Source organism: Vipera berus (genome assembly GCF_964194415.1).
Source record: "Vipera berus genome assembly, chromosome: 5".
NCBI classification, from domain to species: Eukaryota; Metazoa; Chordata; class Lepidosauria; order Squamata; family Viperidae; genus Vipera; species Vipera berus.
In genome coordinates, this window is record NC_138207.1 from 56,994,964 (window position 1) to 57,017,407 (window position 22,444).

Here is a 22,444-nt window from a genome sequence, read left to right on the forward strand (position 1 = left end):
GGGCGTCGTCTCCGGCGCTGGTTGCGGTGGTCTTCGGGCTGCGTTTGGCGCCGGCGGCGGCCCGCGCTCGGCGGCGACGGCGAAGATGGTGTGTTCTGGCCGTTTTCGGCAGCCAACAGCTGGTGGGACGTTTCTGGGGCCTGCTTTCGGACTGCTTTCAGCGGCACCAGCGTTTCTGGGACTGTGTGGCCCGTTCGCGGTGGCCGGTGGCTGGCTTTGGCGCTTTTGGGGCTTTTGGCCCTCTCGCCGGCGGTGGGGTCCCCATGTTGCCCTAGGTCGCCTCGGGCCGCTTTCAGCGGCGGTGTCGCCCTCGGGCCGTTTCGGCGGTGGAGAGGGTGATTGTCAGTCATCTTGGCGGCGACGGCGTCTTCAGGCCATTTAGCGGCGGAGAAGACGACCGCGGGTCATCATAATGGTGCAAAGATGACGTGGTTCCTGCACCGCTTTTGGACTGCTTTTGCAGCGATGACGGCGACTTTGGACCATCTTCACTATCCTGGCCTACCTACCCTTTTTGCCTCGGACATATGGACATATATACTTATCATCTTCCTGCCTACCCCCCCCTCTCCCCTTGGATTTTGGACACACCTGGGTATCGGCCACGGTGGGAGAGTGGCTTGACTTTTCCATTTGCAGCCCCATAGAGGTGGGAGCTCTATGGGGTTTGCCTACCCAGAGGATATCTGGTCCACCTCCAGGAACAGAGTTGCAACCCGTCGTGAGAGGGCGGGGGGCGGCCTGTCTCTGGGGGCACCCAACTGAGTGGCAGTGAAGTTGGGTGGGGACCCAGATATCTGTCTTCATGTTTCGATCCTCCCATGGACATAACTAATGGGATGCCTATCCTGGACTTGTTAGACTCATGCGACAATACACCAGCACGGACTTGTACGCCCTCAGGGGTGCCCCCCTCTCCTGGGTGCGACCCGCCTCCTTAAACACTCCTAACCTCGATGACGGGCCCGAGTTTTGGGACCCTGAGAGATGGCTGGGCAGGGGCAGGGGCCGTCAACACAAATTTAATAGAAGGCCTCTGATTACTTTTTTATCGAAATTTTTTATGGGGTTAGGGAGAGGGGTGGGAGATAGGGGTTGTCTGGCTATGGGGGGTGGCCAATCAACCATGGCTCAAGCCAGACTTGGGTCCGACCGCTCGGGGGGAGAACGGGGCATGGTTGTCTCCGGGGCTCATGAGCGGGTCGTGGGATTACCGATTCCCACGACGGGGAATGGCAGCAGGTGGATAGACAGAGGTCCGTATCGTTACCGGCAGGGCCGTCTCCGCTATTTGCAAGCGGTGAGGCGCTCCGACCCTCTGCCTCTTCCTCGAGGTTCCGGGAGCGAGGATGTGCAGCCTCCTGAGCTCCGGCTAGTGTACCTGAATGCCAGGTCCATGGTTAACAAAGCTCCCCTCGTTAGGGATTTAGTTGAGGGTGAGCACGCGGACCTGGCTTGCATCACGGAGACTTGGTTGGGCCCAGAGGGTGGGGTCCCTTTGGTTGACCTCTGCCCACCAGGCTTCCGGGTGCTACATCGGCCACGAGCTCATGGTAGGGGTGGGGGTGTGGCGGTGACTATGAGGGAGACCTTATGTCCGCGGGAGACCACCGTTCCCCAGATAGTCGGGTGTGAGTCTCTCTTTGTGAGATTTGGTTCTGAGGCGCAGTTGGGCTTGCTGCTGGTGTACATTTCGCCTAGTCGCGCAGCGGCAGCCCTGCCCGAGCTGCTCGATATCCTCTCGGGGTTGGTGGTTGAGTTTCCCAAACTTATTGTTTTGGGAGACTTCAATCTACCATCCCTGGGAGGTTCATCTGAGCTAGCTCGGGAGTTCATGGCTTCCATGACGGCCATGGACCTGACGCAAGTAATTTCTGAACCAACTCATGAGGGAGGCCACACCCTTGACCTGATTTTTTTATCTGGACGGTGGTTGGATGATCTTGGTGGGGGCTCTACATTTATTATGCCCCTGTCATGGACCGATCATCACCTCCTGCGGCTGGTCTTCCGTTTTGCCACCCCCCGCCGTGGGGGTACGGAGCCAATTAGATGGTACCGCCCCAGACGCTTAATGGATCCTGATAGATTCCAAGCGGCGCTGGGGTCCCCATCTGCCTCCATTGCTCACAACTCGGCGGATGCCTTAGTGGAAGCCTGGGAAAGGGCAGCCACTGAGGCACTTGACCGGGTTGTACCCTTGCGGCCCCTGACCCGGTGCAGATCCCAGCGAGCTCCATGGTTCTCCGCGGAGCTCCGGGAGATGAAGCGTCGGAAACGGGGCCTAGAGAGCTGCTGGAGGTCTAGCCGATCCGAATCCGACCGGTTGCGGTTAAGAACCCATATTAGGTCTTATCTCGCAGCGATGAGGGTGGCGAGGTGTAATTACTTCTCCACCCTCATCGCGTCCGCAGATAATCGCCCGGCCGCCCTGTTTAGGGTGACTCGCTCACTTCTTAATCAGGAGGTGAGGGAGGATCCCTTGCTGGGTCGTGCCGAGGAATTTAGTCAACATCTGTCGGATAAAATCGCTCGGATTCGGACCGGTTTGGACTCCAGCTGGGCAGAGTCTGGCGATCAGGACACGGGCGGTCTTGTCAATGTTATCTGGGAGGAGTTTGATTCTGTGACCCCTGATGAAGTGGACAGGATTATGGGGAGGCTGAGCTCCACCACGTTTATTGGACCCGTGCCCTTCCTGGCTGGTTTATGCAGCTAGGGAGAGGACACGAGGCTGGCTCCAGACGGTCATATCTGCTTCTTTGAGTGAGGGTTATTTCCCCACCGTCTTGAAGGAGGCGGTGGTGAGACCTCTCCTCAAGAAGCCTGCCTTGGACCCAGCTGTATTGAACAACTTTCGTCCAGTCTCCAACCTTCGCTTTCTTGCGAAGGTTGTTGAGAGTGTGGTGGCGCATCAGCTCCCTCTGGTCCTGGATGAAGCGGATTATTTGGACCCCTACCAATCGGGTTTCAGGCCCGGGTACAGCACGGAGACGGCATTGGTCGCTCTGGTCAATGATCTCTGGAGGGCTCGGGATAGGGGATATTCCTCTGTCCTAGTCCTATTAGACCTCTCGGCGGCTTTCGATACCATCGACCATGGTATCTTGCTGCGGCGTCTCAGGGGATTGGGAGTGGGAGGCACAGTTCTTCAGTGGTTCTCCTCCTATCTCCTGGGACGCTCGCAGTCGGTGTTGGCAGGGGGGCAGAGATCGGCCCCTAGGTCTCTCGTTTGTGGAGTTCCTCAGGGGTCGGTTCTCTCGCCTCTCCTGTTCAACATCTACATGAAACCGCTGGGTGAGATCATTCGTGGTTTTGGAGTTGGGTATCATCAATATGCTGATGATACCCAACTTTTCATTTCGACCCCAAACCACCCGTGATGCCCTCGCTGTGATGTCCCGTTGCCTGGAGGCGGTACGGGTCTGGATGGGGAGGAACAGACTTCAACTCAACCCTGACAAGACTGAGTGGCTGTACATTCCGGCATCCCGGGACATTCAAAATGTTCCATCGCTTTCTATGGGGGGTGAGCTCTTACCCCCCGTGGATAGGGCTCGCAACTTGGGAGTCCTCCTAGATTCACGACTTACCCTGGAAGACCATATAGTAGCCGTGACTAGGGGGGCTTTCGCCCAGGTTCGCCTGGTGCGCCAGTTGCGGCCCTATCTGGACCGGGATGCCCTGTGTACGGTCACTCATGCGCTCGTGACCTCTCGCCTAGACTACTGTAATGCTCTCTACATGGGGCTTCCCTTGAAGACCACTCGGAGGCTCCAACTGGTACAGAATGCGGCCGCGAGAGTTGTCTTGGGAGTTTCCCGGTACTCCCATGTTACACCTTTGCTCCGCGAGCTGCATTGGTTACCAGTTGTCTTCCGGGTGAGGTTCAAGGTCTTGGTTATGATCTTTAAGTCCTTACATGGCATGGGTCCGAGATACCTCGAGGACCACCTGCTGCCGGCGTCAACTCCCCTCCGCCCTGTGCGTGCCCACAGAGAGGGCCTCCTCAGGGTGCCTCCAGTCAGGGAATGTCGACTGGTGGCCCCCAGGGGGAGGGCCTTCTCTGTGGGTGCCCCGGCACTATGGAACCAACTGCCGGTTGAGCTCCGGATGGCATCGGACCTCCGATCCTTCCGTCGCAGGTTGAAGACCCACTTGTTCGAGTTAGCTGGTCTGGCCTGATGGGGAATATGGGTTTTCTAATTGGTTTTATTATTTTACTATTGCTGTATTTTAATTGGGCATGGTTTAATTCTCTTTTAATTTTTGTATACCTATTTATATATGCCCTGTGAACCGCCCTGAGTCCCTAGGGAGAAGGGCGGTATAGAAATCCAATAAATGAAATGAAATGAAAATGAATATAGTGTCAGAAGTCCTTAGAACAGGGGTGTCAAACTCAATTTCATTGAGGGCCGCATCAGCATTGCAGTTGCCCTCAGGGGGCCGGGTGGGTGTGGCCTACTGGGTGGGCGTGGCTAAAGTGCTTATGGCCTACTGGGTGGGCATGGCCAACTCTACATCGTTCGCATCAAGGGTGCCTATGGGAGCCTGGGCAGGAGTGGGACAGATCTGAGGGTCCCTGGCAGAAGGAGGGCCTCCGGGCCAGGGCCAAGGCAGTGCGGGACGTTCCCTCACTGTTTCCAGGATGGCTTCGCGGGCCACATGAAACCACTTCGCGGGCCGGATCCGGCCCCCGGGCCTTGTGTTTGACATCTCTGCCTTAGAATGTATCAAGAAATATTTTAAACCAGGTGAGGCAAAAAAGAGCAAGGTTACTCTAATTGTTTGGTGCAATTTAAGCCTAACAGTTGGATAAATTATCTATTTGTTAGGCTTTTCTAATTAAGTTGCACAAAACAACCAATGTAAACCTTAACTCTTTTTTGCCTCACCTGGATTAAATTCAGCTCTTATACTCTGGGAGAGCATCTAATATTCATTTATTTATTATAGTTATAACTGACTTTCCATTAAAACTGCCCAAGATGTTGTACAAAATGTTTAAAATATATCTGATCTCATACTGATCAATCAATAAAATGAAAAGATTTATTTGGACTACTAAGGCTATTTATGCAAGGTCTGAAAAGACCGCAGGAATCAATACTCTTAATCTGAGAAAGTGACTTTAATTCATTAGAATGTAATCTTAAAAGTTGCATTTTTCTGTCTTCCCCACATTAACTTGGTCCATTACTTTCAACGGGCACAAAAGAATTGTGAGAGTAATGAGATGAGGATGAGAAAATAATATATGGGAGTATCAAAAATTCTGGGCCTTTGACAGATTGGAAAAGCCTATGCATTCAAGCCAAAATTAAAATATTTTTATTTGAGCCATGACAACTTTTTTTTAAAAAAATGTTTCATAGCATGAGGCAATGCAAATGAAGCTCCTCTTTTTCAAAAGTTAAAGTTGTTCTCAACTCCCACTTTGCAAGCTCTAATATTTAAGACTCTAATATTTCAGTCTTGAAAATCAGCTTTTGGATATTGGGGCTAAATATGCTTACTAGCATTAAAACTGTTTAAGTTTTTAAGAAGCTATCAGAAAATATTGATCATGCCAAAAGAAACACTCCCCCCCCCACTTGTTCTTAAACTAGCAGCATTGACTACTATTTGGTCTACTCCATTTCCAGGGGTCTGAAGCTCAATCACAGGAGTGGAAAAAAAACTATTTTGACCTACAATAAGCAAGAGTGATCAAGGAGAGTAGAAGACTATATATTTTGAAAGGTTTAGTTTTAAATGAGTACAAAACTTACTCCTTCCTCAGTTTATGTGGGAGTCAACAGTGAGAAACACACAGAGACATTTTGAAGGAACACAAGTTCCTGGCACTGTTTTTAAACCAGGATACAATTGATGGATCACAACAATATATCTCATGTATTTACTAACATAACATTAATTTCTGCAAACTGCTTTTGAGTGGCATGGACGCAGTAGAGCAGAGTATAAATGTCTATGGAGATTCTCAGTCATCCAGGTCATGGTTATCCCAGTGTCCCCCAAAGCCTTAACATTGAGGTTTACAGAAAACCCACACAACAAATCAATATTTACATTTTGATTCTCTACACTCATTGGAGTACAAAATGGGAGTTATCAGAACCCTACACCACCAAGCTGAAGGCCTGCCTACCAGCAAAGATGGGAAAGAAAAAGAACTAAAAACACATCAAGGAAGCCCTCAGAATGTGTGGCTATCCCAACTGGGCCTTCATCAAATCCCAAAAAAGACCCAACAGGAGCTCCTCCATAACAGAACAGAACAATAAACGAAGAAATGTTGTCATTCCATACAATGCAAGAATATCTGAAAAGCTCAGGAGGATCTTCAGCCAACACAACATACGTGCACACTTTAAACCCAAGAATACAGTAAGGCAAAAGTTGTCCACCCCAGAAAAAACACCCAGACACAAACTAAGCAACATGGTATATGCAGTACAATGCAGTGAGACATGTACAGATCTGTACATTGGGGAAACAAAACAACCACTTTATAAATGCATGGCACAACACAGGAGAACAAACCCATCATGACAAGATTTAGCAGGCCATCTTCATTTAAAAGACAAAAGCCACTCTTTTGAAGACAACAAAGTCCAGATTTTGGACAGAGAAGACTGCTGGTTTGAAAGAGGCCATCTATGTCAAAATTGAGAAGTACTCTCTCCATAGAGGGGGAAGGATACAATATTATCTATCTCCAGTCTACAACACATCCTTTCAGCAGTTCCAAGAAGGCACCACACCCACTTGCACAATTCAGATGATCTTCCTTGAGGACACAGATAAGCCTCCAAGTGGCCTCAACGGCTCTCTAAAAGAATGCAAATAACTAGCTATCTGCAAGGAATATAAATCCTTCCATTCCCCACCATCCAGTAAGAGCTGAAGAAGCTTCTTGGATGAGAAGTAAAACGTCTTCAAAACAAGGAAGTCCAATTGCCTCATGAAAAAGCATTTTTAGAGCAGAGTATAATTTTTAATTTAAAAAGCATCCTGTTTTGATGATCTGCATGGGATATATGTTGGACTGGCAAGATATTTTATAAAGTATGAAACAATGTCTTCTAATTGGCATTTAAAAAATAATAATTGAAGGTTAATTTTCTTTTTATTAAGTAGTGCACTAGAGCTCTCTTTTGGGGGGAAGAATAGTACTCCAATCCCCAACATAGTTAGGTATCTTTAAAATATAGTACCGTATATACTTGAGTATAAGCCGAATTTTTCAGCCCACTTTTTGGGCTGAAAAAATCCACTTCGGCTTATACTCCAGTGAACAAAAAAAAAGAACTGTCCCTTCGTTCGGGCCAGGCTGCTGAGAGAAGGGAGCGGCAGAGCCTTGCAGAGCTGGTAGAGGTGGCGGCAGTCCAGCGTTGTTTCTCCCCCTCGTGCGTGCGTGTGTGTGTCAGACCCACGGGAATGGCTGGTAGGGAAGCGGCATTCCGGCATTCCCCCCCTTCCTGTGTGTCGAGCCCACGGGGCTTGACACACAGAGAAACGCAAATTCCGGACTGCCGCCACCTTTACTAGCCATTCCTGCGGGTCTGACACACACACGCACAAGGGGGAGAAACAACGCTGGACTGCCGCCACCTCTGCCAGCCCTGCAAGCCTCTGCCGCCGGCAGAGGCTTGCAGGGCTGGCAGAGGTGGCGGCAGTCCAGTGTTGTTTCTCCCCCTCGTGCGTGCGTGTGTCAGACCCACGGGAATGGCTGGTAGGGAAGCGGCATTCCGGCATTCCCCCCCTTCCTGTGTGTCAAGCCCACGGGGCTTGACACACAGAGAAACGCAAATGCCCGACTGCCGCCACCTTTACTAGCCATTCCTGCGGGTCTGACACACACACACACACGCACGAGGGGGAGAAACAACGCTGGACTGCCGCCACCTCTGCCAGCCCTGCAAGCCTCTGCCGCCGCGGCAGAGGCTTGCAGAGGTGGTGGCAGTCCAGCGTTGTTTCTCCCCCACGTGCGTGTGTGTGTGTGTGTGTCAGACCCGCAGGAATGGCTAGTAAAGGTGGCGGCAGTCCGGCATTTGCGTTTCTCTGTGTGTCAAGCCCCGTGGGCCCGACACACGGGGGGGGGGACGCCGCTTCCTTACCAGCCATTCCCGCGGGTCTGACAGACGCACGCATGCATGAGGGGGGGAAACGCCGGACTGCCGCCACCTCTACCAGCCGTTCCCGCAGGTCTCTCTCTCTCTCTCACACACACACACACACACACACGCACGAGGAGGGAAACAACGCTTGACTGCCGCCTCCCTAGCAGACCTTCCCTGCGGGATGTGCTGCCAGGAAGCCTGGCAGCCTGATGAGCGGACCCTGCGAACCGCGGCCAAGCCAGCTCCGGGATGCTGCCAGAGTCAACGAGCGGCTCGTCGTGGCACAGAATATAGATATGTTGCTAAGAAGGGGCCAAGCTTATACTTATACTCGGCTTATACTCGAGTCAATAACTTTTTCCAGTTTTTTTGGGGTAAAATTAGGGGTCTCAGCTTATGCTCGAGTCGGCTTATACTCAAGTATATACGGGTAACTTATGAAAAAATAAAAAAACAACAAATTTAACACTATTTGCTTACAGATGTTCATTACCCAACTAAGTAATATAATGTGTGTGTATACATACACACACATACTACTTCTAAGTCATTATTAAAATTACAGACTCTAACTGTATAGCCTAATTTATAAACCTCTTGTCCATAACTTTTTAACCAAAACCCTTGTCCATTGTCAATTATCCTTCTGCTAGTTCAAAGCAGCACTCTGAAACGGTCCATTCAGAAGTTTCAAATGTCTTAAAATTGGCACGTAGCGGATTCATTTTCCTTTGATGGATTAAGTCAGAGTTTTCAAACGTTTTCATTCCACAGGATCTAGTATTCTGATCGAGAGGCAAAGTTTAGCTGTGTTTAAGTGGACTCCCTTTTTTTCCTTGGCCTTACTCTTTCATAATCTTCTGGGATTAAACATTTAATGCTAAATGCTAAGAAGTCAGATTTTTTAAATTAGTAATTAAGATGACCCCTTCATGGATTACTGCCTTGTCGTGGCGAAGGGGTTTGCGTAATTCAATGAAGCTATGAGCTATGCCGTGCAGGACCACTCAAGATGGAAAGGTCATAGCAGAGAATTCTGACAAAACGTGATCCACTGGAGAAGGAAACTGCAACCCACTCCAGTATCTTTGCCATGAAAACCCAATGGACAGTACCAAAAGGCAAAACAATATGACGCTGGAAGATGAGCCCCTCAGGTCGGAAGGCATCCAATATGCTACTGGGGAAGAGCAGAGGGCTAGTACTAGTAGCGCCAGAAAGAATGAAGCGACTGGGCCAAAGCCGAAAGGACGCTCAGCTGTGAATGTATCTGGTGGTGAAAGGAAAGTCCGATGCTGCAAAGATTTTTTCTCCATAGGAACCTGGAATGTAAGATTCATGAATCAAGGAAAGCTGGACGTGGTCAAACAAGAGATGACAAGACTGAACATCGACATCTTAGGAATTAGCGAACTAAAATGGACAGGAATGGGTGAATTTAATTCAGATGACCATCAGGTATACTACTGCGGGCAAGAATCCCTCAGAAGAAATGGAGTAGCCTTCATAGTCAATAAAAGAGTAGGAAAAGCAATACTGGGATACAATCCTCAAAATGACAGAATGATCTCAGTTCGAATCCAAGGAAAACCATTCAATATCACAGTAGTCCAAGTCTATGCCCCAACCACCAGTGCTGAAGAGGATGAAATTGACTGGTTCTATGAAGCCCTACAGCACCTTATAGAACTAACACCAAAAAATGATGTCCTTATCATCATGGGGGATTGGAATGCTAAAGCAGGAAGCCAAAAGATAACCGGAATAACAGGCAAGTTTGGCCTTGGAGTAGAAAATGAAGCAGGGCACAGGCTGATTGAATTTTGTCAAGAGAATACGATGGTCATAGCAAACACTCTTTTCCAACAACCCAAGAGACGGCTCTACACATGGACATCACCAGACGGTCAACACAGAAATCAGATTGACTATATGCTCTGCAGCCAAAGATGGAGAAGCTCTATACAGTCAGTAAAAACAAGACCAGGAGCTGACTGTGGCTCAGACCATGAGCTTCTTGTTGCAAAGTTTAGGCTTAAACTGAATAAAGTAGGGAAAAGCACCAGGCCAGTCAGGTATGAATTAAATCATATCCCCGTTGAATATACAGTAGAGGTTACAAATAGATTTAAGGAATTAGATCTGATAGACAGGGTGCCTGAAGAACTATGGACAGAGGTTCGCAACATTGTACAAGAGGTAGCAACCAAAACCATCCCAAAGAAAAAGAAATGCAAGAAAGCAAAATGGCTGTCTGAGGAAGCTTTGCAAATAGCTGAGGAAAGGAGGGAAGCAAAAGGCAAGGGAGAAAAAGAAAGATACACCCAATTGAATACAGAATTCCAGAGAATAGCTAGAAGAGATAAGAATGCCTTCTTAAATGAACAGTGCAAAGAAATAGAAGAAAACAATAGAATAGGGAGGACCAGAGATCTTTTCAAGAAAATTGGAGAGATGAAGGGAACGTTCAATGCAAAAATGGGCATGATAAAGGACCAAAATGGCAGGGACCTAACAGAGGCAGAAGAGATTAAGAAGAGATGGCAAAATTACACAGAAGAACTATACAAGAATGAGCTTAACGTCCCTGATAATCACAATGAGGTGGTCACTGACCTTGAGCCAGACATCCTAGAATGTGAAGTGAAGTGGGCCTTAGAAAAGCTGAGCAACAACAAAGCTAGTGGAGGTGACAGTATTCCAGCTGAGCTATTCAAAATCTTAAAAGACGATGCAGTAAAAGTGCTACACTCAATTTGCCAGCAAATTTGGAAAACTCAACAGTGGCCACAGGATTGGAAAAGATCAATTTAGATTCCAATTCCAAAGAAAGGCAGTGCCAAAAAATGTTCAAACTATCGCACCATTGCACTCATTTCTCATGCTAGTAAAGTTATGCTTAAAATCCTACAAGCTAGACTCCAGCAGTATGTGGATCGAGAACTACCAGAAGTACAGGCAGGATTTCGAAGAGGCAGAGGAAGTAGAGATCAAATAGCCAACATACGCTGGATCATGGAGAAAGCTAGAGAGTTCCAGAAAAACATCTACTTCTGCTTCATTGACTATGCTAAAGTCTTTGATTGTGTGGATCATAACAAACTGTGGCAAGTTCTTAAAGAGATGGGAGTACCAGAACATCTTATTTGTCTCTTGAGAAACCTATATGCGGGCCAAGAAGCAACAGTGAGAACTGGACACGGAACCACTGATTGGTTCCAAATTTGGAAAGGAGTCCGGGCAAGGCTGTATACTGTCGCCTTGCCTATTTAACTTATATGCAGAGCACATCATGAGAAAGGCAGGGCTAGATGAATCAAAAGTTGGAATTAAGATTGCTGGAAGAAATATCAACAACCTAAGATATGCAGATGATACCACTCTAATGGCAGAAAGTGAAGAGGAACTGAAGAGTCTCTTGTTGCGAGTGAAGAAGGAGAATGCAAAAGTTGGGTTGAAACTAAACATTAAGAAAACCAAGATCATGGCATCCGGCCCTCTCAATTCCTGGCAAATAGATGGGGAAGAAATGGAGGTAGTGACAGATTTTATTTTCCTGGGCTCCAAGATCACTGCAGATGGGGACTGTAGTCAAGAAATTAAAAGACGCTTGCTCCTCGGGAGGAAAGCCATGGCAAATCTAGACAGCACACTAAAAAGCAGAGACATCACCCTGTCAACAAAAGTGCGTATAGTCAAGGCTATGGTCTTCCCAGTTGCAATGTATGGCAGTGAAAGTTGGACCATAAGAAAGGCTGAGCGCAAAAGAATTGAGGCCTTTGAACTCTGGTGCTGGAGAAGACTCCTGCGAGTCCCTTGGACTGCAAGCCGATCAAACCGGTCAGTCCTAGAGATCAACCCTGACTGCTCTTTAGAAGGCCAGATCCTGAAGCTAAAACTCAAATACTTTGGCCACCTAATGAGGAGGAAGGACTCACTGGAGAAGAGCCTAATGCTGGGAAAGATTGAGGGCAATAGAAGAAGGGGACGACAGAGAATGAGGTGGCTGGATGGAGTCACTGAAGCAGTAGGCGTGAGCTTAAATGGACTCCAGAAGATGGCAGAGGACAGGAAAGCCTGGAGGAACATTGTCCATAGGGTCGCGATGGGTCGGACACGACTTTGCAACTAACAACAACAAAAGATAGGAATTTAACTTCACAGGTAATTCAGTTATGGTAGTTGCACTGGTTTCACTAACTGCATGTTTATTATTTAGGATGCTTTAATAAAGGGGGAGGGGCAGACATTCTGCTTTATGAAGCAGGTCGGAAGGAGCTAACGTTTGCTTTTCTTGCACACCAGCCTCTTAGCTGATGCACATCCCTGTTTGTCAACAAATAGCACACATTTTTGCTAATTCAGCTAGATAGCTTATTCAACTCCAGAAGTACTACTTTGTGCTCTAAAATATTTCTAGTTATTTAGGTAGCAGTGAAGGATTCATTCAAAGTACCTAACCCAGACATGTCAAATTCGTGATGTCACACAACGTATTGGGACAGTTTTGCCATTGCCGGCAATGGGGTGGGTGTGGCTTCTGGATGACACATCCGGCCTGTGGGCCGGCAGTTTGACACCCCTGACCTAACCTATTAGTTTGTTGTTATGTTGCACAGCAAACGCAAGGGGAACAGATTCTATTAATCTTATTTGTGCAATCCAAGTCCTGGAATTAGGTCTAAATTGGAAGTTGTTAACATACATTTCTTGCTTTAAGCATTTTAACACAATGATCAATTAGCTTCCTTAATTATAGCTTCAAAATGATGCAGCCTTATCCCACTTCACAGGCTCTGTAACAAACATTAATATTAATGTAACAAAGGGGATTAATTAGCGTATCACCAGAAGAATCATATCCACATTTTGCGATAATAACAACAAACCAGTGACTAACAACCATCTGTTTCCACTAACAAAAGGTATTTGCATGAATTTTCCCATTCCCTTTAATATTTCAAATGTGACGCATTTCTTTAGATATTTTGCAGACAGAAAGTGAACCTCTGTTCAAGCAAGACATAAAGCTTTAAATTGCTACTTGCCATGATTTTTAAAAAAATGCTATCCTTCTTATATAAACTAATATTTAGTCATGAATCAGTAAGAACCACAATATCCTCCAGAGAACTGAAGAATTCTAGAAACTGAAATCCACAACTGAAATCTTAAAATTGACAAGTTTGAAAAACACTGTTCACTGTGTGGCAGCAGTCAAAAAAACTAATGCAATCCTTGGTTGTATAACTAGAGGCATAGACTCAAAATCACACGAAGTATTGGTACCGCTTTATAAAACCTTGGTAAGATCACACCTGGAATAACGCATCCAGGTTCGGTCACCACATTACAAAAAAGATGTTGAAACTTTGGAAAAAGTGGAGAGAAGAGCAACTAGGATGATTAAAAAACCTGGAGACTAAAACATATGAAGAATGGTTGCAGGAACTGGGTACGGCTAGAGAAAAGAAGGACTAGTAGTGACATGATAGCAGTATTCCAGTATTTGAGGGCTTCCACAACGAAGAGGGGGTCAACTTATGGGGGGAAGCTAATCAAGGAGAGAAGCAGCATGGAACTGAGAAACTTCCTAACAGCAAGGACAATTAACCAGTGGAATGGGTTGCCTTCAGAAATTGTGGGTGCTTCATCATGGAAGGACAGAGAGACTGGACAGCCACTTGTCTGAAATGATATACTGTAGGGGTTTCCTGCTTGAGCAGGGGTTTGGACTAGAAGACCTCCAAGGCCCCTTCCAGCTCTATTCTGATTGATTGATTGAAAGTTGACACACTGGGAACAATCCAAAATTAGCAAGTAATTTGGAACTAAGGAAGATTTGAATTTAGGCCAAACTTTAAACTACCTCAACAAACCTAAGCGTGATAACCATTCTTCTAATATTTTTTCCAAAAATAACATAACACTGCAGTTGAGATTAAGGGATCAATCTGGAAAAGCAGTTTCATATAGTCCTGCCCCTTTACTAAAACAGCATAGTGCTATTTGACCTCCAGCACTTACTGTGAGCTGATACATCTGGAAAGCTGTACATGGCCCATCCCTAAGGTACTGGGACAGTTTGTTCCTGATCCAATTAATCATGATTGGTTAGACTGTACTGGTTTCCTCTAAATTAGGACTAAACTCCAAGGATATGAGCAGATAGACAAAAATGCAAAATATAACTCAAAAGTAGCTTATCAATGAACCAGTATTCTGGGACAGAGGAATTATTACGTACTATCATTGTGTTTGATTGCATAGTTAACTGGATATTTAGACTGGCATTTATATCCACCTCTCAAATCCTTTTGAAGGACCTGGGATAGGGAGATGTTATTCTTTGATGGCATTAAAGGTATTGTCACAGGATGTAAACTGTTCCAAAGTAAAGCTGCCTTTTGCAACTGAATGAGGGGTGATTTTGTCAGTGCCAATGGTTTCAAAGTGGTGCTCCAGCTGTTTTGGGATTACACTATTACTATTGGCACTATTTTTGTTTTCTTTTGCCACAGTCATTCCATTTCTATTTGCAGGTCTTGTGTACTGCGTTACTTCTTCCAGTTCTTACTCTTCTACTTTGCCATCTCCAGGTTCTGCAACATCCACTATCCAGACCTTTTGGGTCGGGGTTTTTTTTTGTCTTTCTTATTGACAATTGTAATGTCTGAGTGTACTTTGCTTATTTTATGATCCCACCAGTTCTTGCTTGCAAATTTCTTGCAAATCAATGTACTACTGTTGCTACTTAGTTATGTAGTTGTTTGTAATTAGCCTGTGCAATCTTTTTGCAGCAGCTAATTAGATGATCCACTGTTTCATCAGCTTCTTTGCAAAGACAGATTTGCTGTCATTTGTTCTTTTCTCAATTTTGGCTTTTTATGCATTTGTCCCTAAGACTTGGTCTTGTGCAACAAGAATTATCTCCTCTGCCTCTTTCTTCAACTTTCCTGCACTTAGCTATTGCCTGGCCTGCTGTTATTGATTTGTCTGCTAATTTTTAGTGTACTGGCCATGTAATGCTTTGTCCTGCCGTGTCTCTTCTATTTTTCATTTGGTCTTTCTTGTAGGCCAGTTTTGTCTCTTTTGTATTCAGTAAGCCTTCACTGCATCTTCTTCACTGTCCTTCATCCAGATTTTTGATGTTATTTCCACAGAGCTTCTTGAGTTTTTCCACTGATGGTAAGGATGACACATTTGTCCAGTCCAAACTCTATTGCAATATACAGACAGTTTGAGCACCCATTCTATTTCAGATGGTGATTTTCCAAACAGCTTCAGATAATCCATGTAAAGAAGGTCAGATAACCTGGCAGATGTTTTTGATATTAATTTTACTGACATATGGTTGATATTCCACTATGAAGTCAGTTTATGGTGAAGACCTTATAATGCAATATAAGTTGTTAAGAATGTCTTTGTCCAAGCCAAGTAGAAGAAAAACTTTTCTTAATTATAATGTTACATTTCTATGTATTTAAGATTCAACATCAATTTTCTATAACATAAATTCATTAGAAAGTCTGACTCCTTTAAAGAAACTTTCATAGCAACAAATTTCAGCTCCCAAATCAACATAAAATACCTATTGTTTTTACTATTAGATTTATGAATTCTGATGTACAGTTTCATGTATAAAATAGTAATTGAAAGCTGTTTAGATGCCAAAAAAATAAAGCAATTTAAAAAAGGCAGGTTGTTTCATCATCAACTTGTATTCTGCCTTTGCATATGAGTAATTATCCCTGTTCAGGTAATAGAAACACATCTTGAACTCACCTGTTGAACAGCAGGGAGTTGCCCCTTGTACAAATACATATCCTCACCAAAATTTGTTATGGCCTCCCACTTCAAAAGACTTGTTAAAGCAAGAAAGCCCCATATATATAAAGCTTTACCCATGAAGGCTTCCAGGTAAGTTTGAGCCCTAATTGTACAGATTGTCTGATTCAGAAGGTAGCTTCCAATCATATAGGCAACCAGTGGGTTTCTCCAGGGTGTGGTTTAAAAAGTCAGATGGCCATTGCAATAGTGCTATCTAAGGCAGGGGTCCTCAACCTTGGCAACTTTAAGACTTGTGGACTTCAACTCCCAGAATTCCTCAGCCAGCTTTGCCTCATAAACTGCTTTCCTGACTGAGGAATTCTGGGAGTTGAAGTCCACAAGTCTTAAAGTTGCCAACGTTGGAGACTCCTGATCTAAGGGATACCCATTTTTTTATGCACAAGGCACATAAAAGATGGAGAGAGTTTGTACTGTCACAGGCACCATCATCTTCATTTTTTGGCCATAGCCTGCAGACATCTTTGGTTTCAACTACAGATACTTCCATTTTGTCACATTCCCTGCCTACCACTTTTTTCTTCATTTTTGTAACACATTTCTCCTGTATGTGTATTGATCTGACTATTGATTAGTTAGTATGTTCACAAACTCAACAACATCCCACTGCAACACACAAGAATTGTTAGTAGAACATGAATACATTATTCATTTATTTTTTATGGTTACAGATGCATACCAACATAAGGCCAGAGACAAGACAGATTAACATTAGATTCTAATGTTTGAGCTTTACCTACAATTGTGTCCCTCTCAAAAATCTTAAAGTAATTTGGATACATCACCATTAGTAATCCTATAAGGCAGATTGTTGGAAAAAATGTTGCTCAACATTAGTGATGGGTGCAATTATTCAAAGTTATAGGAATACATTAGAGGTTAATCAAAATACCCATAACACCTTTAGGAAACATATGCTGCCAAGTCACTGACAATGGGATTGTATACATCATGCTAGCTCTCAAAATTAAACAGATGACATTCTACAGATGCATCTAAATGTCTAAAAAGGAAATGAGTTGAAAAAGGGAATAAATCTCAAAGCAATGGAAAATGATGTAATAAGGCAATCTTCATCAATCATATAAACAAAACAAACTTGGACTCAATGCCAGAAGTTTCTAAATTTATCAAATATTAGGAAGAAGATGAGTATTTCTCAAGGAGACACATGGGCTGCTGAAAAAGACAAAGGAACTTCTTCAATTCTGTCTTTATCCTTTATTATTTATAAGTACTCCTCGATTTATAACCATAACTACGATTTCAGTTGTTAAGTCATGATGGTCATAAAATAGAATATTCTTTATTGGGTCACCATATGACCAGATCTGATTTTACAATCTGATTTTTTGTGGTGGTCATTAAGTAAATGTGACAGTCATAAAGCAAGCCTTCTGTTTGCCGTTTGCTGGATTTTACCGGAAACTGGACGTAAACAACCAGGTCCCAGCAAAACCATGGTAAATTATGATTGTAGTAGTGATAAAAGCAGACTGGTTGCCAAGCACCCAAAATGCAGTCACATGACAATGAGGATGGTGGTCTTGATGTCACAACTTTGAAATCAGGTTGTAAGTCCCATTTGGGGGGTCTGTCAGAACTTTGAATGGTTGCTAAGCAACTGGTTTTAAGTTGAGGACTACTTGTATTGCCCTGGTGTTTTTGTTCTTTTTTAAAAAAAAATACAGACCATGTGGGTAATGAGACTACAGAACATCTTCAAAGCAAATGATACTGCAGTGTTAGTAACTAATTAGCTATCATAAAAATATTAAACGGGGAACTTCTAAAGTTGCAAATTTGATTGCTAATGTTCATCTGATGTCAACCATCCCAGCTGGACGTGAAATAGCTCCACAGGTTTTCTAAGCTACTTTATTGACTACAATAACAGAAACTTGCAAATATGATTGTGCTGTGCCTTTTCCTTGTTATAGTTCAATGAATTAGGGAAGTCTCTGAGATACTTCACAATGTTATCTGAATGTTTTAGAATTTAAAAATGCTTCAGCCCCTCTTGCCTAGGCACTACACCTCCATGTCTCCATCAAACTCACCTTTGTTACTCTCTCTACCTGCACTGTTCACCTTACCTTGTAGGCAGCTTGCCTCATAAACTGCTTTGCAGGCTGCTTCCAGATAGCAGGCACTGTGATGACCCATCGAACATCAGAATTTTCAAACTCTGACCCAGCTTGATCACTCAGTTCCTAAAATAATAGGAAGAAATGCACTGGTGAGATATAAAATTAGAACCATCTGCTTCAAAAACCAGTGACACTTTTTAGTGGTTCCTGTGAAAATAATTTTCTCACCTCTTGCATTGTCTGTCTGTCAATATCAGTCAACCTGATTGAAATAGAACACTGCCTAGATAGCTAAATCATGGTTTCAGTTCCATCCTATCAAGGAAAATATAGCTCAGGAAGGAGAAATATTTTTCCAAATTGAATAAACATAATAATGCATTTTGTTGGGGTCTGGTCCAAACATCTTTTCCTAAAATTAATCAGGTTTAGTGGCACTTGTTGTAAACCTATAGCCATTCTATTATCATTTCTTTATTTAAAAGGGCTGCTTTATTTAAAGGAAGCATTCTAATTAAATCACTTTTTTTCATTTTAAAACTTGGTTAACTGCAAATTCTTTCCCTGTGTTGGCCTTTACTGCTTGTTTTTTTAAATAAAATCAGAGGTGTCTGCTCTTAATATATAAGGGAGATTGCTCAGTATTTTCTTTAGACATCTGTGTCCAATTGGTTTCTGGTGTTATTTATGATGAGGAATTCCATCATGGGCAACAATTTTGTGTATCCTTTTTGTTTTCTTCATTTAGCCAGAAAAAGAATGAAAAGGTATAATGTTATTTCCTTAGGAGGAAAAAATATGTGGTAAACCAACGGTACAGCAATAATATTTAAAATTTGTGGCAGAAAGGGGAAGGTCTTCCTACCAAAGTTTATTTAAAAAAAATACCTGAAGAAATAATGCTACTAAATCTTTTTTTTTTTTTGCTTAAACCTTGTGTCTCCTCAAGATGTGACTCAGCATGTTACTGTAAGGATTCTCCAATTTCCTTTGATGTGCGCCTTTGCTTCTTACTTTACAGCTTTTTCAAGTTGCCCTAATGCCATACTGCAATGTTTCTTGAAGAAGTTGATCATTTTAAAATAAATTTCAATTTGGGTTCAGGCCTTGATATGAGACAGAGGAAATGGTCACCTTGGATCATTTAACCCAGGAATTGGGGTGGGTGGGTATTGTTAAACACAAGTGGCAGCATCTAACCAGCCTTAGCTGATTGCCAGACCTTCCTTCTTGTAGTCTGGACAGGAAATAATTAATCCCAGCAACAAAGACCTCAGAGCCTGATTAACAGTATTTACTGGAAGGAAGAAGGAATGTTAAGATTACAACATACAAATTCCAGCAAGAACTCTACTTCTGTGTGAGACTCCTCTATATAGGCCAGGGGTAGGCAACCTCGGCTCTTTTATGACTCATGGACTTCAACTCCCAGAATTCCTGAGCCAGCCAAGCTGGCTCAGGAATTCTGGGAGTTGAAGTCCATGAGTCATAAAAGAGCCGAGGTTGCCTACCCCTGATATAGGCAATCTAAGAATTATTCTCCATTTTCTCATTCTTTTTTAATGCAGGGAGATGGGACCTGGAATTAAGGAGAAACTTCCTAACAGTAAGAACAATTAACTAGCGGAATAGCTTGCCTTCAGAAGTTGTGGGTGCTTCATCCCTGGAGGTTTTTAAGAAGAGACTGCACAGCCACCTATCTGAAATGGTATAGGGCAGAGGTCTTCAAACTCGGCCCTTTTATGACTCATGGACTTCAACTCCCAGAATTCCTGGCTGAGAAATTCTGGGAGTTGAAGTCCATGAGTCATAAAAGGACCGAGTTTGAAGACCCCTGGTATAGGGTCTCCTGCTTGAGCAGGGGGTTGGATTAGAAGATCTCCAAGGTCCCTTCCAGCTCTATTCTTATTGATTGACTCAGCTCTTCTATGAAACTGGTGTAGCCTGCTCACTGTTCATTGCAATTGTTTTGGTAACTGTTCTTCCTATTATCATTATGAGAAATAACACTCGAGGCTAACTTAAAAAAATTATTAAGCAAGGCTGATATGATTAATATTGGGATGGGAAATCAGACACTTCCAAAGCTATAAGGCTAGATAGGAAAGAAACCTCTTCTAATTATCTCATAATTGAGACCTGGAGGGTGTTGGCCATGTTCAATCCAATCAGACAAGGAAATGACTACAGAAGGAGGCAGCTCCTCAGATAACCCAGTCCAGAGCCATTTAGGGCTCTAAAATTGCCAAGAAGTCCCTTGAATCAAACCTGAAAGCCAAACAACAGCCAGCATTGCTCTCAACATAGGGAGGTCAATGAGCGATACCCAACACCATCCACCACGTTTTGCAAACTTCTGAATGCTTTCCAAGGGCAGCTCCACGTAGAACACTTAACAGCACAGGTGTCAAACTCGATCACGTCACATGATGTATCGTGATATATCGCGATGTTTTTTGCCTTTGTAGAGTTGGGGTGGGTGTGGCCTACACATGACACATCCGGCCCGCAAGCCGCCAGTATGACACCCTGCTTTACAGTAAACCAAATGGGAAGGGACTGAGGCATGAATGAGCGACTGCGAGCACATTCTATTTTATGTCCCATTCCTACTGCCAGCAGCATGTGAAAGAGTCTTCTCTATGGTTACTACTATTCTTCCACTGGCTGGCAATGCCATATTTATCTAAACAGGTTAGCTTTGAAACTAATTTGCTGCAGTTGATATTAATCTGCTAAGAACTCCTTATTTATTTATATTGTGTAGTTTTATAATTAAATTATTGATTTCAATTTTATCTGCATTGCTGAACATATACACCCCAGTTTTTATGGGAGAAAATTCATGTAAATATAATCAATTTTAAATAAAAACCTCTCCAAACCTCAATAAATATTGTGAGAAAGTAAGGAGTTAGAAACAGTCATAAGCAAAATCATTATTCAAAGTCAAAGCAATTGCTTTCTTACTGAGATTGTATCTGCCACTCTATTTCTTAGAAAGCCACTGGGGAGAATCATGTCTTTGATCATGACTATGGTATGCAAGACAGATGGATTTAATTTTTTACCTACAATATCATTCCCATAGAAACTCTTCTTATGTTTCTTTGGCCCTGAGTGCTATTTTGCACAAGAATTATTTTTCTTCCATGATCCTGAATCAGGACTAGGAACAGGAAAGTGGGAAAGAAGAAAGGTTTGGAAGCCAATGCATATATATATCTATGTGCTTCAATGACTTCCAAAGAATGTGCAATTTGAGAACACTTTACTGAGAATACCGTATTTTTCGGACCATAAGACGCACCCAGTTTTTAGAGCAGGAAAACAAGAAAAAAAATATTCTGAACCAAATAGTACCGGTATACTAGGAAGGAAGGAGAGGAGAGAGAGAGAGAAGGAGGGAGGGAGGGAGGGAGGGAAGGAGGAAGAAAGAGAGAGATAGAGAGAAAGAGAAAGAAAGAGAGAGAAAGAAAGAAAGAAAGAAAGAAAGAAAGAAAGAAAGAAAGAAAGAAAGAAAGAAAGATAGATAGGTACCAGTAGTTTCTTTTCCCTGAATAGGTTTTCTAAGATGCCGAAGCAATTTCAAACAATTAGCAGTATTATCTTGCAAATGGGAAATCACTTCCAATAAACTTCGCAGAGAAACCTGCAGGGACAACTCCTCACGGCTTTGCTGGGGCAAGTCGCCTATTAGGTTTAGTTTAGCAAAAACTATTTCTTTAGCAGCGAGGTAAAAGAAAGAAAATGTGCGTGCGCGGGGAGGGGGAGGCAGTCAGAAGGCATGGCAGGCACGTCCGTATTTCCTCCCCTGTCGACCAATCAAAGGGGCGGGGTGGAGAATTCCATGTCTTCATTCAATCATGTCTCTCCAATGGAGCTGATGGACTGCGTTGACTGAACAGGAGACAAGTGTTTTCGCTTACCTTCGGACCATAAGATGCACCTCGTTTTTCCACCCACTTTTGTGAGGGGAAAAGTGCGTCTTATGGTCCGAAAAATACGGTACTTCCAGAAAAGTGCACAATTGAAGTGTGATTTCAATTTGTTCTCTTGTACTTTGTCAGTAGAATTTGTATTTAAACTGTCAGAAGAGAACTCCAACAGAATCTGGAGAAAGTTGTTCGCTACTGATGCAAGAGGTGAGTTGGGTTGCAGCAGCCAGATTCTGCCCCAGCATGCAAAATATATTAAAATGCTCAGTACATGCACTGGCATTGCATTTAGTACAAGAGATCGCATTTGAGACTCAAATAATAAAGAAGTAAAATTCTGGGAGCATATATAGAACATATTCTGTGGGTGACAGTATGTATGTTCTCCTTGCTATTCTTGCTGTAGCACAGTTTACTATTAACAATGTCAATAGGACTC

General features: G+C 43.9%; 1 protein-coding gene across 1 annotated transcript in view; it reads right to left on the minus strand.

The window, feature by feature from the left end:
* HSPA12A (heat shock protein family A (Hsp70) member 12A) overlaps positions 1 to 22,444 on the minus strand; it is a gene marked incomplete at its 5' end in the record, with an annotated part of 58,064 nt that overhangs the window by 11,772 nt on the left and 23,848 nt on the right. Inside the window, one exon of the mRNA XM_081328311.1 lies at positions 18,074 to 18,190. Coding sequence (XP_081184437.1) covers positions 18,074 to 18,190 — 117 coding nt within the window. The remainder of the gene's footprint in view (positions 1 to 18,073; positions 18,191 to 22,444) is intronic.